The sequence below is a fragment of the Brachyistius frenatus genome, unplaced genomic scaffold, assembly GCF_029030835.1.
Source record: "Brachyistius frenatus isolate BFR_SWC_R1_liver_20210118 unplaced genomic scaffold, ASM2903083v1 Contig_125, whole genome shotgun sequence".
Lineage (NCBI taxonomy): Eukaryota > Metazoa > Chordata > Actinopteri > Embiotocidae > Brachyistius > Brachyistius frenatus.
The window spans coordinates 30335-47504 of record NW_027210724.1 but is presented as its reverse complement, the minus strand read 5'-3'; the positions used below and the strand labels follow the sequence as shown (position 1 = coordinate 47504).

The 17170-nt window shown below is 38.7% G+C and overlaps 3 protein-coding genes and 1 non-coding gene across 4 annotated transcripts; 1 reads left to right on the top strand and 3 right to left on the bottom strand.

Annotated features, from left to right (window-relative positions):
- Positions 1–181: 181 nt before the first annotated feature.
- Positions 182–7618, bottom strand: dnaja1 (DnaJ heat shock protein family (Hsp40) member A1). The gene is made up of 9 exons (XM_069714074.1): positions 7539–7618; positions 5348–5499; positions 5068–5254; positions 4253–4357; positions 3745–3972; positions 3539–3653; positions 3053–3168; positions 1902–2002; positions 182–1613 (listed from the first exon to the last, which is right to left on the bottom strand). The coding sequence occupies exons 2-9, from the start codon at positions 5477–5479 to the stop codon at positions 1380–1382; spliced, it is 1218 nt and encodes a 405-aa protein (XP_069570175.1). The 5' UTR covers positions 5480–5499; positions 7539–7618; the 3' UTR covers positions 182–1379.
- A 90-nt stretch (positions 7619–7708) lies between these two features.
- aptx (aprataxin) lies at positions 7709–11208 on the top strand. Its single transcript, XM_069714087.1, has 7 exons — positions 7709–7930; positions 8717–8763; positions 8949–9212; positions 9347–9406; positions 9538–9764; positions 10470–10573; positions 10698–11208. Exons 1-7 carry the CDS (start codon positions 7801–7803, stop codon positions 10850–10852), a joined length of 987 nt encoding a protein of 328 aa, XP_069570188.1. The 5' UTR covers positions 7709–7800; the 3' UTR covers positions 10853–11208.
- A 628-nt stretch (positions 11209–11836) lies between these two features.
- On the bottom strand, positions 11837–11910 carry trnai-aau (transfer RNA isoleucine (anticodon AAU)). Its single transcript has one exon. It is a non-coding gene; the product is annotated as a tRNA-Ile (tRNA).
- A 313-nt stretch (positions 11911–12223) lies between these two features.
- On the bottom strand, positions 12224–14628 carry scpp1 (secretory calcium-binding phosphoprotein 1). Its single transcript, XM_069714091.1, has 8 exons — positions 14575–14628; positions 14050–14097; positions 13643–13696; positions 13503–13529; positions 13349–13390; positions 13191–13232; positions 13046–13105; positions 12224–12914 (listed from the first exon to the last, which is right to left on the bottom strand). The coding sequence occupies exons 1-8, from the start codon at positions 14626–14628 to the stop codon at positions 12456–12458; spliced, it is 786 nt and encodes a 261-aa protein (XP_069570192.1). The 3' UTR covers positions 12224–12455.
- Positions 14629–17170: the final 2542 nt, after the last annotated feature.

The window sequence follows — 17170 nt, the reverse complement described above, 5'->3', positions numbered from 1 at the left end:
ATTTAAAATGTCATTTAACTGTAAACTGCAGACTGCTGCGGTAGTTTTGCAGTGTCAGCCTGAAACAACCAGGACTATCTGCCATTTGAAGGAACATCTCTACTCGTATGTTTTATACTGTATGAATTAGTGGTTGTAAAAATGAGTATCAGTCAGGCATTGAAAAACCACAAGTTAGGAAGACCCTCAAACGACATTTAATTAGAAAACATGAGCACAAACGAGTAGATCCTTGGTCCTAAAACGCATCAAGTTAAATTAAGACCTTGACAATACTTATTTGAGTTGAACTTTGCACTGCACTCCCACAACATTATGACGACTCGTAGATTTCCATCTGTTTTCAAGAAGAAATGTTAATGTATTGAAGGAACCCCTCTTCTGGGAGCATAATTGTTTTATGATATCCAAGGCAATGATCATCACTGAGGTTAATGCGTTTCTCTTTTCTGTACTTTTTTCCATTAAGAATTTTGCAACAAAAAAAAAAGACACGTGGTGACCACACACACATACACACACACACACACACACACACACACACACACACACACACACACACACACACACACACACACACACACACACACACACACACACCCCGATACATATTTGACACGACATGTGTGGCATCACCACAGAAAACTGACTGCAGCTCAGAGGAATTAAAAACTGTTGGAATAATCTACAATTTAGTGGCTTGAGCCGAAATGCTTCCCTGCCGGAATCATAATGACTCCTTCCTCCTAACTCACATCTTCAAGATTGTTTATGACTGTCTTAAAAAAAAAAAGAAGTCAAACAGCATTAACTGTTTTAACTCAAGTTTCAATGAACCACCTTCCACCGCCTTCTGAACATTCGGTCCTCGAACACACAACAGATTGAACAAGCGATTCACAACCACTGACTTAGTAACACTATAAAAAAAAAAAAAAAGTTATTTTCATGTTAATATTGGCATCTGATTTAGTGTAACTGCATAAAAAGCAGGCAGTCCTTGCTTAGACAAACCAGTGTGTCTTTCCTCTGAAACCTCTGCAATACCTCCCCTCATCTTTAATCACAGTGTGATTGAAAAAAAAAAAAAAAAAAATTGAAATAAATAAAATAAAGTCCAAGAGATGACAGGGACTCCCCTTTCAGCTGGATCCAAGTTCATGTGCTGGAACTATAAAACGATAAATCAGGAGTACACTGGGACACAGTTTTATGATTCAGCTTGAAAGAAAATATAACTAAAGCAACTCCATTATTTCAAGAAAACTATCAAAATAAAAAGTGCACGAAAAATTCCAACAAAAAAAAAGAAAAAAAAAGGTGCTTTGCATTAGAGATGAGGATTTGGGCTCCTGGAACAGACAGAGGCAGGCTGCTATTTATGACGTCTGGCACTGAACACCACCTGTGTTGGCGTAGTCATCTTCATCCATGCAGTAGTAGTGATGTTTGTATCTTTTCCTGTTCTCATAATCACAGTCCTCCAGGTCGGTGTAGATGTAGAGGTCGTCGTCCATCCTGTCGGGCTGCTCGGCATCCATCTTTTCTGGCAGGTAGCGCTCCAGGTCCTTCAGCTTGTCCTTGGGGAGGAAATTGGCTTGCGGGAACACCACCTAATGGAAACAAACCACAAATGAGTTAATTACACCAGCCGCGCACATGGCAGCGTAGCACGGACCTTTTGCTGGTATATCACGGTATCCACTCACAGGCCACTTTATTAGGTACACTTGTTCAACTGCTTGTTAAAGCAAATATCTAACTAGCCAATCACGTGGCAGAAACTCAAACGCATTTCAGCATGTAGGTGTAGCTTTTTGTGTGGGAAATAAAAAAAAAAGATAACAGCCAAGTAAAAGTGTAAAAAGATTTTAAAAACGGTATATTAATGAAGTTCCTACCGAAAAGTGAATAATAAGAGGTCCTTTCTCAAATGGTCTGCGGTACGTCGGCATCCCTTCATTCATGACACACTTGGTGTCTCCAGGCTTGATCAGTTCCCCTGTGATTAAAGAAAAAAAAAAAAATAACAACACGGGCAACCTAAGTCGTGAAAACCAGACGTACTCATCGCTGGATCTTTGTCGGGATATTCAACATCATTGCGGTGTTTGAGGCATTTGAGGCAATGCACACAGGAGCATGGGCAATCGTTTATTCTCCATTCATTTTCATTTGAAAGAAATCAACTCAGTAAGAATAAGTTTGTGGTTTAATGGTTTTACAAGGGTTGGGAACCAGAACTTAGTTCAAATTTAGAACCAAAATCCAAAATGCCAAATACTGATTGTCCATTAAAAAAAAAAAAAAAAAAGAAGAAGAAAAAAAACACCCTTCAGTTTAGCCATATCTAGAGGACTGAATGATGTACGTAGAGCTGTGTGCCAGGGCCTGCCGACATGACTTTAATTAAAAAAATATATATATATATATATTTTAACAATCAGGCAAAGCGGAAGTAGGAAGCTAATTACCTTCAAGTCAGTTTACACATAAATTCGGACCGAATATTAAATGCAGCGCAGCGTCGATCTGAAAGACCGCTTGTGTTGCCGTCTCTGGAGTCATCAGCCAGCACGAGTAGCACCTCGCTGACACCTTCAGCAGAGCCAGAAACAGCTCGCCACCGCAAGGTGTCGAATGCTGCCGCCTCAGTGTAAAATACATTGCGGCCACTGTGAGCTGCTCCAGGTTCAGGTTCAGCAGGTGCAGTTTAACATTCACTCTCATGTTTTCCTTGTTGGAGTGGATTTATTTCTGATTACAAATCAATTGTGTTATTTTTTTTTGTCTATTGGTAATGAATCCCCAATACTGAAGCCAAGAACACAATCATTTGTATCTATTATCAGTACCTTTTTTTTTTCCAAACATAAAAATGAATAAAAAAAAAAGAAGAAATTCATTCAAACAAAATAATTTCAACTGTTCTAGAAAAAAAAAAAAGGCATCACGCACACTGTGTCCTGCCGATGTGAAAACAGACCCCACTCTAGAATGTGTCTAATGTCTCGTACGGACATCTAACCACACGGCAGTTGTGAAAGATTACCTGGATGTGACGTGATGAGGAGAGTCCTGTTGTCCAGTGTCTGAACCGGCTTCTTGAAACCGCACAAAGCCTCAACCAGCTGTAACTCCATGGACATGATGAGGTCCTCTCCTTTCCTGATGACGACCGGGAAAACAAGTTGAATGAAAAGGACGGGTAATTTAACTGGGTGGATTTTTTTAATTTTTAAATCAAGGTGTGCTTGTACTACTAAATATACATTTGATAAAAAAAAATAAAAAAAAAATGTTTCTGTTGTAATTATGATCAAATTCAAAAGGTGCAAAGGGAAATTGGACTTTAAGTAATAATTTCAAGTTTTACACACATCCACTGACTAAAATTGCTGCCTGTACTTGGGTTCATCTCCCACTTTTACATTCAGTAACGATTGATAAATCCCGTAAATGTTCTTCTATTAATGGGAGTTGGGCTTAAAAAAACAAAAAAACTGCTGACGCAAATGATAACAGAACGGTTTATTACCTGGTGAAAACTGAATGTTCTCGCTGGTCCAGGACAATGATCATATCACCTGGTTCAAGTCCCGGCTCCTGGTCTCCCTCCCCATGGAAAACTATCTTCTGACCATCTCTCATTCCTGTTACAATCAAATCCAACAAGTCATGCATGCACCGCATGTGTTTTTCTCGAGTCAGATGAGTATCCGGCGGCCCTCCCTTTTCTCTCACCTTTGTCAATGTGAACCTCCACGACCTTCTTCAGTCGCAGGATCTTCCGGCCTCCGCATCCTTTGCAGCGGTCCTTGTGGTTGATCCTCTGTCCTTGTCCCTGGCAGCTGTGGCACACCGTGGACACTTGCTGCACCATGCCCGGTACTAATTGGTGCATGCGGACCTGCATTCCTGTGCCGTGGCACAACATGCACATCTGCGCAGCTCCTTTGCGACTCCCACGACCTGACGATCAAAACAAACTGTCAAAACTCCTGGATAACAAAGTTAAGGGGGCTTGATTGGGTTTGAGTTATTTACAAGCCACAAACAGAGGCGAACTGGATTTCTTTAACCAGACGGATGTGCTTTGTTGTCGGGGGGAAAAAAAAAAAAATAGCCCTTTTCAGGCTTGTTTGGGTCTGCCTGTGCTGAATGCCCGTTTGGATTACGCAATAAGTCCAGTAGCAGACACCGATAAACATATGTAACTGTATCGGAAAAAAAAAAAACCAAAAAAACCTACCTTCACATCTGTCACAAATGGTGTTCTTCTGGACAGCAAGTTTTCTTGTTGCTCCATTATAAAGATCGTCCAGAGTCACTGTGATCTGGTGAACAATATTCTTACCTGCAGTGGAACAAAACGTTCGGTTGTCAGAGACATCACAGATTTGAGCCATATGGGAGTAAGAATAAGAAATGGCTTGAGCCGTATCCATTTTTTCACACGAGTATACATTTTCAGATTCATACCACGGTGTGTGACACATTATGGCATTTCTAAAATAGTGATGATAATCATTTAAAAAGTAGAAGTCATTGTCACTCAGTCCCGATTACCTGGACACGCCTTGCTGCGATTATGTGCTCTGAACTATATTATGTTGTTGCACCGTTAGTAAATTTAAAGACTGTAACTACAGCAAAGTAGTCAGACGGCAGTTAATTCGTTTTGTGGACGTTTTGGCTGAACTTGAGAAAAAAAGGCCAATTGAAATAAAAATAAAAAATAAAAAACGGCTGAATAATGTAGTCTAATTAAACTCTTAGCTTCAAAGAACAAACCAGGCAGAAAGACATAGATCATTCTACCATTTAGAGCAAGTAAACCCAGCGGACCTAATCAACCAGGTATTTTTTTCTACCAAAGACTAGAATAGTGTTTTAATTGCTCCTCTGATTCTTACAGCAAGCTGAATATTCTGTTTTTTTTTTTTTTTTTTTGCTGTTGCTCAGACAAAACAAGAGATTTGATTATGCCACGCTGTGCTTAAAGACACTTTTATCAACTCTACACATTATTTCAGCTCACTGATTATTTCCCTAACATTTGCGTACCTTTTCGCTCTCTTTGCATACGACTTCCTCCACCAAAAAACAAGTCAAAGATATCCATGGGTGATGCGAAACTCCCGCCGCTGCCACCAGTCCCTCCTTCCTTGATAGCTTTTTCACCTCCACGGTCATATATCTCTCTCTTCTGGGCATCTGACAACACCTCATATGCTTGTGATATCTGCTTGAACTTTTGAAAAAAAAAAAAAACAACAACACATGGCTCAAATGACATTTGTCGCAAAGCTGTTAATCTTTATGACAGTAACAAAAAGGTACTTACCTTCTCTCCTTCTGTAGGATTTTTGTCAGGATGATATTTTAGAGCTAGTTTGCGGTAGGCCTTTTTCAGTTCATCAGGAGTGGCTGTAGGTTTCACACCCAAAGTGTCATAAAAGCCTGTTTCCTTCACCATGTTTACCTTCAACAGAAATCCTTGGGAAAGTAAAAGCGAGACAAATATAATCAGTATTTAAATGTAAAGTTCCAAGTAGCCCCTGAACGCCTCTAAAATATACCAGAGAAGAACTTGCCGGCCAATCTTTGGTTTTGAATTTAGAGTAACCAGATGTAAGAATGTGGATGAAATTGAATGTGGTGATAAAAAAAAAAAAAAAAAAAAATTCTGTGACGTCTGTTACAAGGAAAAAAAGAGAGTTCTTTAATAAAGCCGAACCAAAATGCATCATCATGTGGCTGAACTGAGAGAGAGGCTTTTATGCTGTTGCTCATGGAAAAGTTAGGCACAGGGTCTTGATTCAATTTAGAGTCGGATTTCAACATTTTGGGCTTCCCCTTAATTATTATTAGAAAATAGGAGCAGAAGTTTTTTTTGTATCTATTCTGTCTGTGAATAAAACATTATTACCTTTTTTTTTTTTTCAATACAATGCAGCTCAATACAACACGGCTTTAAAAAAAAAAGTTGAATCCAAGATGTCTTAAACTCTGTTTTGAAAAGAATGACTGTCATACTTCTAAAAAGTAGGATCTATTGCGAGACTATTATATCTATCTATCTATCTATCACACTAAATGGCTTTATGACCCCGTGTGATAGTCCTGAACAGATTTGTGACATCACAATGTTTCTGTACCTGTCAGCGTTAAGATTGTGCCAGTCACTGTTCATCGCCATCAACATGGCAACGCACAAGGCGGCTTTAAGGGGTATAAAGGTATGTGTAGATTTACACTCCACGGCCGGTTTATTAGTTACATATATCTAAAACTAATGCGCTATAGTTAGTTTACTTTACTGATCCCCCCAAAAGACAAAAGACAGAAACAATAGAACTTAAATAAATGTAACCTTCAAAAAAACAACAAAAAAAAACACGTTATGATGTTCAGCTTTTGCTGAATTTAATGTGGAGAATTGAAAATACAACTTAAGCTCCTTTTCAAGGCTGAACCATCAGCTTCGGCCACTGAATAACTTGTGTTGTAGCGTTACCTAACATCTACTCTACCAGCTGTGATGTAACGGGACGAGATATGCCTCTCCTCGTTACACAACACGACGCGATCCAAACGCAACACAAACTGCAGCTTTCGAAAATCACGACAAAATGTGCGCCGGGGCCTTTCTTAAAGGACTCGGTGAGCTCAAACCTGCCAACACCGCGTCTGATCTGGGGAATCGAAAGCTAACTTCAGCGTCGTGGCTGAAGTGACCTTTCGCTTTCACACTTTTGTTTTTTAAAGGCTAAAATAAAGGGAAACGTTTTATTCTGCAGTTGTTGTGTGTTGTTTTTTTTACACCACCTAATTCTGTATGTTCTCAAACCCATTTTCCAAATGAGTAAAACCTCTTGTGTTTATTTGAACGCACCACCATTGAACCTGATCCAGATGTCAGATCAAACCTGGACTAGATTATCGACTGAGGATTCTGGAGAACATGATTTATGATTTATGAATTTTTAATATGAGCTCATTCGTCCGATACGTTTTTTTTTTTTTTTTTTTTTTTTAATATATATATATATAAAGTGAACAATATGAACTTGTTCTGAGAGTGAAGATTTCTTTCACATTTATTTTGAGTCAGAAGTTAAAACAAAACTCAGCCAACCGGTACAAAAAAAACAAAAAAAAACGACTTATTGACCATCCGAAAAAAAAAAAAAATACATGTGTTGAAAACGTGTCGAAAGACCTCTTGAGGATTTTCTCCGGTTATATAAACCTTTTTAATAACCCGATGGTTACCTCCGTCACGCTAACGTGTAATAACCATGTATTTAAATAAGATGCTACAACGTGAGGGCTACAAACAGGGCTAACCGGGGCCCTACGTAGGTTTATTTTATTTTTTTAGCTACTTAGCCCGGGTAAAGCTAAAATGCTAGCTTCGGTTGTTTTATCAACGCTGAACGACAAAATCCACCCGTGACACCGATGTAAACAAAATACATACAGACGGCGGCTATTTTCTAAACACGTAACGGTACAATGTTGAGATCGCTTACAAGTTGGAGAGAGAGAGAAGACTTCTAGTCACAGCTATTCTTCCAGAATCTTCCAACCTGCTTCCAACCCGCCTCTAGCATGGGAGGAAAAAAAAAAAAAAAAAAAAAACAACCCCGGTCGCACCACGTGACGTCACTATTCCTGCGACGAGCCCCAGTCAACCAAAAAAAAAAAAAAAAAACAACAACAAAGCGTGGAAGGAAATGTAAAGCTAGTCGCAAAAAAAAAAAAAAAAAAAAAGAAGCTTCATACGATGATAAAATGCCGGTTTGCTGGCTTATCAGCGAGGATGGTAACCACGATCCCGTCAAGCTGCCTCATTTACACACCGTTGTGCTGGGCCGAGGCCCGGAAACAACTATCAAAGACAAGAAATGCTCTCGTCAGCAAGGTAGCGAAACTGCATTTCCAGTTCAATGCACTTGCAAGTAGCTCAACTTGTAAAAGCGAGCTTCAAACATTTCAGGAATTAAGTTAAGGGAAGGAACAATTTAGTATTGGATTATAATTACTGTAGCATGCTCAGACGATGTTTCAAGCTGATAATTGCTTTACGTTCTTCATTTTTGCTTGTTTGAGTTGGTTTTAATTCAGTTAAAAATATTCAGGTACATTTTGGTTGCATTGGTAAAAGACATGCTGTGTTGTTAGAAAGACAAAATTGTCTAAAAACAGTATTGTTTGTCATACAAACGGATTAGGATTGTGTTAGAAAGTATTTACTGACTGTAAAATATAGGAGAAAATAGCTATATATATACACATATATATATATATACACACACACACACACACATATATATATATTAATATATCTTCCCTTATCTTCATGTCTTATGATCAATAGATGTGCTGCTTTTACTATTAGTTAGTGGAAAACGAAGATACATTATACATAAACTGTACAAATGTCTCTATTCTTCAACAAAGTGCAGCGTAATTTTCAATTAAACGAACAAATGTAAAGATTAAAAAGTTATCTTGTGCATTTTATTTTAGTAGTATTTTAAGGGGATTATAACAGAAGAGAAAAACGACACGGTTGTTGTTTCTTTAACCTCTGTTCTGAAGCTTTCTTATGGATGTTTGTAGTTTTGATTGGAAGGAAATAAGAATGCAAGACTCTCAAGCGTTCAAAATAAACTAACATGGGCGAATGTCATCCCTTTCCAATCAGTTCAACTGAGAGCAGAATGCAACAAAGGTTATGTCAAAGTTAAACAGGTAAGACACGTAAAAAAAAAAAAAACGTTGATTTTGTTAGTATGAAATGCAATTTTGAACCGACTTAAATGTCACGGCTATTTATTTTCAGACACATGTTAATTTTTTTTTTTCTGAAATGACTATTAAAAGGTCTTCTGCTGGTCATCCAACACTGTCTCTCTTCTCCCATCTGTATTCCAAAGCTGGGCTTGAATCCCTCCTCCGTAGAATCGGTGGTGGTGGGTAAAGGCAATGAGGTCAAAATGAAGCCTGGACAGCAGCTTCGTATTGTCAACCAGCTCTACCCCTACACTGTGCAGTTCAAAGAGGATCCAACTGGCAACCACAGCGGCACCAAAAGACCACGAGAGCTGACTTCAGAGGACAGAGAGAGCCAGAGAGAGACTCTGAGTATGAAAGCAGCCAAACACACACAAGTCAGCCCCGGAGAAGCCACAAAAGCAAGCGTAAGAAAAAAAACAAATACACAAATAGGCAGGTCACACCTTTAAAATGTTGTTTTGATCATGTTTGCCTTTAATGGATCATCTGCTGTGAGTATGTTATACAGGATAAACGTGATACCTGAAATCTGTTGCAGGAAAGTGCTGGACATTGGAGCCAAGGTCTGAAGGCTTCAATGCAAGATCCCAAGATGCAGGTAGCTATTCTCTCAAAACAGATTCACAGTCTGTGTGACGCTTACCGATCTGTTTGACAGCTTCTTTTATTTGCACTGCTTTGAATTCTCACAAAGTCTGTCTTTAAATAGCACCGGTTCAATTTTTCTAGGTATACAAGGATGATAAAGTGGTAGTAATTATAGACAAATACCCCAAAGCTCGCCACCACTGGCTCGTCCTCCCGTGGCAGTCGATTCCCAGTCTGAAGGCTCTGCGTGAGGAGCACTATGATCTGGTGAAACACATGCATCAAGTTGGCGACCGAATGGTCCAGAAGTGCCCAGATTCTGGCTCGCTACGCTTCCGCTCAGGCTACCACGCTATCCCGAGTATGAGGTAAGTAATAACTGTTTAACACCACTCTGGTGTTTTTTTTTTTTTTTTCTCCCCTCATTCAATATAGTTTCCATTGAATAGGATTATTTTGTGTCTAAATCTATTCTGTATTTCCGAATTGTTGATTCCTCATATATAACCCGTTGTGTTGTCTTTGTGTATGAAATATACTAAACAAATTAACATGCAGTAAATTGAAGGTAAGTCTTGTATGCAGAGGCATTAGAGGGAAATTTAGAAAATGCATTCATTTTTACCCGGAGCTCATTCCAGCTTTATCCTTGTTTCTTTAATGCCTGTGACACTAAACTTTTACACTTTACTGCCACCTAGTAGTAAGAGCTAGCAACTCAATAGAAAGGGGGAGGAAATGGAGTGATTGGAGAATGTTTCCCATGAATACTTTTCCTTCCTTGATTGTAAGTTTTTATTGCTGGCAGAAAGTAAATACACAACACGGGTGCAATAGTAGTCTGACTAGGTGGCCCTCGTTGGTGGTATTTACATAGATTCACAACCAATATGTAAAAAAAAGTCTTTAAAAAATGCATAAAGAATTTTTAGCAAATGGATTGGTATGGTGCTACATGATAAAACAACAACAACAACAACAACAACATGTAATACATATTCACCTTAGAAGAAGGTTCAACTTTTTTCTGATATTAAAAAGAACATTCTTGTTTTGTTTACACTCTTTTCCAGTCACGTTCACCTCCATGTGATCAGCCAGGACTTTGACTCTCCTTGTTTGAAGAACAAAAAGCACTGGAACTCATTTACAACTGACTATTTCATTGAGTCTCGTGGTAGGAGCACAAGTCATTTATTTATTTATATAAATATCAGTTAAAAGCTCAAATACACTGTGACTATTACATCATATTTTCCTCTTCATGGGCACGATGCACACTGTGTTTTTCTTTCCTGCAGATGTCATTCAGATGCTTGAAACAGATGGTAAGGTGACTGTAAAAGAAGGAACCGGTGAGATGTTGAAACTACCTCTGCGCTGCCACGAGTGTCGCAAAGAGCTTCCCACTATACCGGCTCTGAAGGAGCACCTGAAGTCTCACTTTCCCAGATAACAGTCTTGACTTCAAACACAATCTGATGCTCCAGTTCAGTTCGTTCATCTTAGGAGTCATAGCACGGTGAACATTATTGTTGCTTGTTAATTATGATTTGTATTTTTGTACAATGTTAAGTTTGATTAGTATTATAATTATTGGACTTGGGCATAATTTATGTTTATGGCTTTAGTTGGGTTTTTTAACTTGTCCATTCTCAGTGGAAGGTCAAAGGTAAAGGTGATTTCATTTATGTTGGATGTCATCTGTTTTATTTACAATGTCAGGGCAGCCAAATCCTTCAGTTTTCATTTATTGTTCCTAAATTTCCAAACATTTAAGTATGTTGAAATAAAAATTTTCTAAGACCTAAATACTGTTTTTTTTTTTTTTTAAACATTTATAATGAAAGGTTAACAAGGGTTTGTGTAAGTGTTGTAGTGTATTCATTTTGATCCATTTCAGTGCAGATTTGCAGAAGAGAAAAGGAAGCTATGAAGATATTGCATTGTAAATGTGGTAATTCATTTTTTTGTCTTCTGTATTTTCTGTATGTCACAGAAATTAAGCAGACAATAATAAGAGTAGCTGCATTAATTTGTTTCAAATGAAGCTGCAGTACCACTTTAATGTCACTTTTGACACAGCTGAATATGTTTGAACATAGTCAGATACCATCAGTGTTAAGAAAAATAAGGCTCTGATATTCCTACTAACTTTACAAGAACTAGGAACAATAGTCTATATCAGACTCTGTTGGTGTTCATAGCAGCAGCGCTTAATGGACATTTTCCTTCATCATTTGGATGACAGTATATGCAGTGCTACGTATGGGTCTGAGTGTGTGTTATGCCTTTAATAGCTGCGTTAAGCTTTGTCGCCATCTAGTGCACAGTTTAATATATTGAAGGACACAATAAAGCTCCGTATTTTGAGTTTGCATGTACTGTTTCTCACTACAGTTTGGTTTAGTGCGTTGTGAAAATGTGAAAAAACTAGATATGGCCCGTACGGGGATCGAACCCGCGACCTTGGCGTTATTAGCACCACGCTCTAACCAACTGAGCTAACCGGCCTGTGTCCCCCAGAGAACAAACATTAGAATTTAGCTGTAAAATTGTGAAACATGCCTTTTTTATTGTTTCATGGAAGAAATTCTCAACCTCCTCAACCTTACCGCTTTGTTTTTTTAAATCTTAGTCTGAAAAATATATGTATAAATAACTCTGATTATGGCCTATATAGATGAATACACAGTACAGTATTCCCTTTATAATGTATTTGAGGAAGTTGCATCAATTTCCCATTGGAAAGTAGTATTTCAACACAGTACAAGAAAAGTAGCTACTTAAGCAAATGTACTTATGCTATGTCTAATTATGTCAAATACCACGGCTATATTATTGGTTTATTATTATATATAAATAAAGAAAATGCTTTGGTTACCAGAATAATTTTCACACGCAAAAATGTAGGGATCAGCAGCAGGAAGCATAATTGTAAAATCAACATTCAGAAGCGATGGGCTAAAGCAAGTCTGTCACCCTGAAGTCTTCAGGCTGGTCATTTTCAGAGTGCCGTATAGTTCATACAATATATAAAGCCGCACAAGTGCACGTCATCATCTTCTTAGATTTAACTCCCTCTCATCCTCATCTGGCACCATCAGATTGTCCACTGAGAAATGGCCATCATCTCCTATATTCTGGAAGAAGTACTCTTCACTTTCACAGCTCTCCGTCCCATTCACACAGTCTGCGGCTTTGACTTCCAGCTCAGTGCTGTCGCTGGCGTTACTGTCTTCTGAGCTCTTGCTGGCATCGCTGCTGTCGCTGTTCTCAAGGCTTTCACTGCTGGTGCTCTCGCTGCTTTCACTGGTGTCAGCCGTAATCTCACTGGTGTCAGCGCTGTCGCTGGTGGAGTCACTGCTGTCGGTGGGGTTCTGCAGGTTTGTGTTGCTCTGAGCGGTGTCGGTGCTGGTGGAGGTCTGTTTGTCAGTCAGCTCATTGCTGGCCTCCGCGCTGCTGTTGTCCTCTGCGCTCAGGGCTTTCACTGCACTCGCAAACACTCTCACCCAACTCTGAAGCAGAGAATAAACGGGAGGATAGCGTTACCCAACTTTAACCTCAACTGAAGCAGGCCACAGTTTAAAAATCATGTGAGAGGGTAAAAAAACAAAAACAAAAAAAATAAAATAAAGGTTTATCCCACCTTTCGTAGATTCTCCTCGCTGCCCATGCTGTCATCTTTGGTTTCAGCCATAAAGTCCATCTGTGGAAAGATAGTGAACCATATGAGCAAAGAGGATATTATAATAAAAGACTATACATTAGTAAAATACTTAAATTCATTTTACCCCATCATCTTCATCTGATTGACTGTTGCTCTCCTCTGAAGTCTGTTTGTCAAAAAGAAACATTAAAGATTGTTATAAAACCAGCAACAGTATACTTTATGTAGAAAATTGATGACTTTGAAATATATACAATGAAAGTGATTGCTGAAACAACCCACCTTGTCCTCTGATGTGGACTCTAATGATTCAGACTCTGAACTCTGCAAAGAAAAGAGACACATTTACATCACATGATCAGGTTACTTAGATCTGTTTGATCACACATTTTTTCTTGTGTCTTGCAGACATTTAAGACTAAAAAAAATAACTCACTTGATTTGAGGTGGTTTCCTCAGAGCTCTGCAACACAAAGCAGAATAAAGATCCATTTAGGTAAAAATCAACAATCAAAAGTGATGCAAAAAGTGAGAAAATAATCATTTACCCATCAGTAGAATAAATGTATGCATTACCTGCATCTCTGAGGTCTCATTTTCAGACGATTGGGAAACAGACACGCTTTCAGTCTGGGAAAGAAAAAACAAAGTAAGCACACATTACAATAGATTTAATTACACCCTGTGACTGCAACATCAACAATCATCGCATTCATTTAAGATCCATTCATGTCAACCATCGCTTTGCTGCATAAATGGGTGCAGACATACGGTGTAATTAACAATAGTCTCTGACATGGGAATTGTCTTGAGGTCTGGAGAAACTTCCAACTACTGTTAAGTTTTCAGTTGATTGTGTCGGTGGAATGCAGCTACAGTTCTGTCAGATGAATTACAGTGTAGTCAGGTTCCTATGATGTACTCTGAAGACTCGTGTGTGTGATGCAGTTTGGAGAGAGGACCGTATTTCCGGTGACACTTACTGAGTTTGAGTCCAGCTCACTTGATACCGAAACGACATCGTGTAGAATCTGTCACGGAGGAAACAGAGAGCATGCTCATTACAAGGAAAACACTGCAATTCTTTTGATTTCAAGGCATGCCTGCAGCCAGGATGTGCATAAAATTAATCTAGATTAATTTAGTGGGCATTTCACAATGGGAGTTAGTAGTTTACGGACATGAACAAGAAGTAACACCACAGAAAGATGATATTTATACTTATTACACTATTTTTAAGGTGGACACGTCCTCGGTGTTATAATTCTCATTAAATAAATGAAAATGCATACATCATGTCAACACAGAGCCACCCAAAGCCCCTTAGGTGAGAGGCTGTTGAGTCTATTTCACCTTTATTAATACAATAAAAGTTGACATCATGTTATATAAATCTTTTCAAGTTTAGCAACGTTGTCTAATGTTGCATTAAACTGCATTTTATTGCATTAATTCTTAGATCTAATAGCCTGTAGTAAGAGATTTCTTAGTAAGAGTTTCATACTTACTGGGTTGGCAAACACTGCTCCAATCAGGCAAAATGTGATAATCATGACCTTCATTCTGCAACAGAAATATGTGAAAATATGATATAATATAATATATATCATATAATATGATTTGTTTGGTGGTTTTGCAAATATAAATACTTACTAACAATTAAAATCCGTTCGCATAAAGAGCAAAGATAAAGTGTTTCTGAACAAATTAATGTTGCTTACACATTTGAACCGTTATGTTAAGAAAATGTTAACACAAAGATAAAACCATGTTTAACCAACAGCAATGAAAGCTCAGAGAAATCAGACAAAAGATATGCTGCACTTAAAAGAATGAGTTATGAACAAAAGCAAAAAAAAAAGCAAAAATGCATGTTAGAACAATCAATGCACGATCAATTACCTTTTAGTCAGCTGGATTCAGAGATGGTGAAAGAGATGGTGTCAGTGGTCCTTGTATGGCGTGTAAAGCAGCAAACGGGAGAATCCAGTGCCTAATCTGAGCCACGTATGGAGACTGGCAGTTGAGGCGGTAAAAGCCCGATGTGTGGATATGCTGTAGGACACTCCAAGGACTACTGTATATAAGTAACCTCACTTAAGATGACTGCATCACTTCCTTCCGGATGTCTCTCTCCCTTGTTGACACACGAAGGTGTGTTTGTTCCGGACAGCGTGCTCAAAACACACAGGCACAGTGATGTTTCTACATGCACACAAACACACACACACACACACACACGCACACGCACACACGCACGCACACGCGCACACACACACAGCTGTTTCATTTAGTCACCAGATTTTCTCCACCCCCTCTCAAGTCTTTAGTGAAATATAATTTAGTATACTAAACCATAGGGTTTGTGGCCTGTTGAAAAAACAAACTCACCCACACAGAGAGGAAAAGAGAACCAGACAGCGTTATGATTGTTTCCGGTGAAATGGGTGTTTTTTTCTTTACTTTACCGTTTAAGTTAAAAAAAATTCCAGTGATTAATTAGCAGAAAGGTTAGAGGTAGTGCTAAGTCTACAGAATACTTTTGATTTATTATAATCTTGCATTGAGAAAATTATTCATTCTGATATCTTCCTATATATATTGTTTTCGGTGAAATGGGTGTTTTTTTTCTTTACCGTTTAATTACATTTCTTTCTAATGATTAATTAGCAGAAAGGTTAGAGGTAGTGCTGAGTCTACACAATACTTTTTTATTTATTCTAATCTTACATTTAGAAAATTATTCATTCTGATATCTTCCTATGGGTTAAACATGTGGCAACTCCACATAACTTGAGTTAAACACACACACACACACACACACACACACACACACACACGCACGCATGCACGCACGCACACACACACACACACACACATGCAATTTCTTGTAAAAAAAACCTGTGTAACCTTTTGCCTTCAGTGTTACATGATGTTAATGGTAGGAGGGAAGTTTTCTTGAAAATAGAGCATGTACAGTAGAAAGTTCAAATAAAGACTTCAACGTTTCCTCCCCGACGCTCATAATTGTTTCCTGGATGCCCTTATATGGCCAGGCCCAAAATAAGATTAGAGAATTCCTTGTTTAACCTCACTTTGGATTTTAACTGTGCAAAAGAAACCTGTAATTAGACTGGATGTTCACCAGTCTGCCAAAACCACAGGGGAGGAGTGAAGAGAACATGATTGATGCTTGTTGTGGCACACAGACAGTCAACAACGTCTGCACATTCACCCGAAGAGGACTTACGTTTTGATGATGTATTGACCCTTTCAGTCAGGCATCTCATACACCTGCGTTTTTGATATTTCTAACGCATCTGGACACTTGTCAGACTGGTAAGAGAGTCATGGTACTCAAATATGACCCTTGAGGGCCACAAGTCTTTGTGCAGTAGGTGTACTCAGGGTGCTGCCTCACCTCCCGGCAGATGGTGGAAGACCTGCATAGCCACACCTAAAGAAATTATAATCAAAAAGATTCCAGTAAGTGGTGAACAGTGACTAACTAACTTTCAGCCCAGATAGAAATTCAGATTAAGAGGTCAAAGGACAAGACCGCAAACAGGAGCAACAGCAGGAAAAAAGTGATGCTAAAGTGACCTTCAGATTTGTTCATGAGGCCGTCAGTAAAAGCAAAAATGTGTTGATAAGAATTTTCAACAACTGACATTAGCACCAACAACAGACACGATGATAGAGAAGTACTCTGGCAACATCTTTGTCAGTAAGAGAGCAGGAAACTAACGTTTATCAAGCTAGAGGAGAGGAGGAAGTTAATGCTAATAGCAGCAAGTGCAATGAACAGAGGATGGAAATATCACTATCAAACTAAGGCAAGTTTATTTGTAGAACAAATTTCATTTGCAAATGAAATTCAAGGGGTTTACACAAGGCTTGACATTACGTTTAATCCTCAGAGACATGGGACGGCATCTTGGTCAACATTACTATCTTTCAGCAGCTGTAGCAGCTCAGTTTTAATGCAAGGTTGTCGAGTTTCACCTCACATTATTCTTCAGGATCCCAGCTTCCAAATGTTGTTGACCACTTCTATGTGGCACATACTATTGCCTTGCTGTCTCCCCCTAAAGATTCTCTAGC

What these genes read in the sequence shown, in the direction of transcription:
- dnaja1 (XM_069714074.1), bottom strand. Translation starts at nt 5,479, where the DNA reads ATGGTGAAGGAAACAGGCTTTTATGACACTTTGGGTGTGAAACCTACA. An exon ending in CATTTGTGACAGATGTGAAG is followed by an intron (nt 3,973 to 4,252) that starts GTAGGTTTTTTT and finishes TTTGATCGTCAG; the next exon opens with GTCGTGGGAGTCGCAAAGGA. An exon ending in CTCTTATTATTCACTTTTCG is followed by an intron (nt 1,614 to 1,901) that starts GTAGGAACTTCA and finishes TGTTTCCATTAG; the next exon opens with GTGGTGTTCCCGCAAGCCAA.
- aptx (XM_069714087.1), top strand. Translation starts at nt 7,801, where the DNA reads ATGCCGGTTTGCTGGCTTATCAGCGAGGATGGTAACCACGATCCCGTC. An exon ending in GAAATGCTCTCGTCAGCAAG is followed by an intron (nt 7,931 to 8,716) that starts GTAGCGAAACTG and finishes CTTTCCAATCAG; the next exon opens with TTCAACTGAGAGCAGAATGC. An exon ending in TGCAAGATCCCAAGATGCAG is followed by an intron (nt 9,407 to 9,537) that starts GTAGCTATTCTC and finishes CAATTTTTCTAG; the next exon opens with GTATACAAGGATGATAAAGT.
- scpp1 (XM_069714091.1), bottom strand. Translation starts at nt 14,628, where the DNA reads ATGAAGGTCATGATTATCACATTTTGCCTGATTGGAGCAGTGTTTGCC. An exon ending in AGTCCACATCAGAGGACAAG is followed by an intron (nt 13,233 to 13,348) that starts GTGGGTTGTTTC and finishes TTTGACAAACAG; the next exon opens with ACTTCAGAGGAGAGCAACAG. An exon ending in AATCAGATGAAGATGATGGG is followed by an intron (nt 13,106 to 13,190) that starts GTAAAATGAATT and finishes ATCTTTCCACAG; the next exon opens with ATGGACTTTATGGCTGAAAC.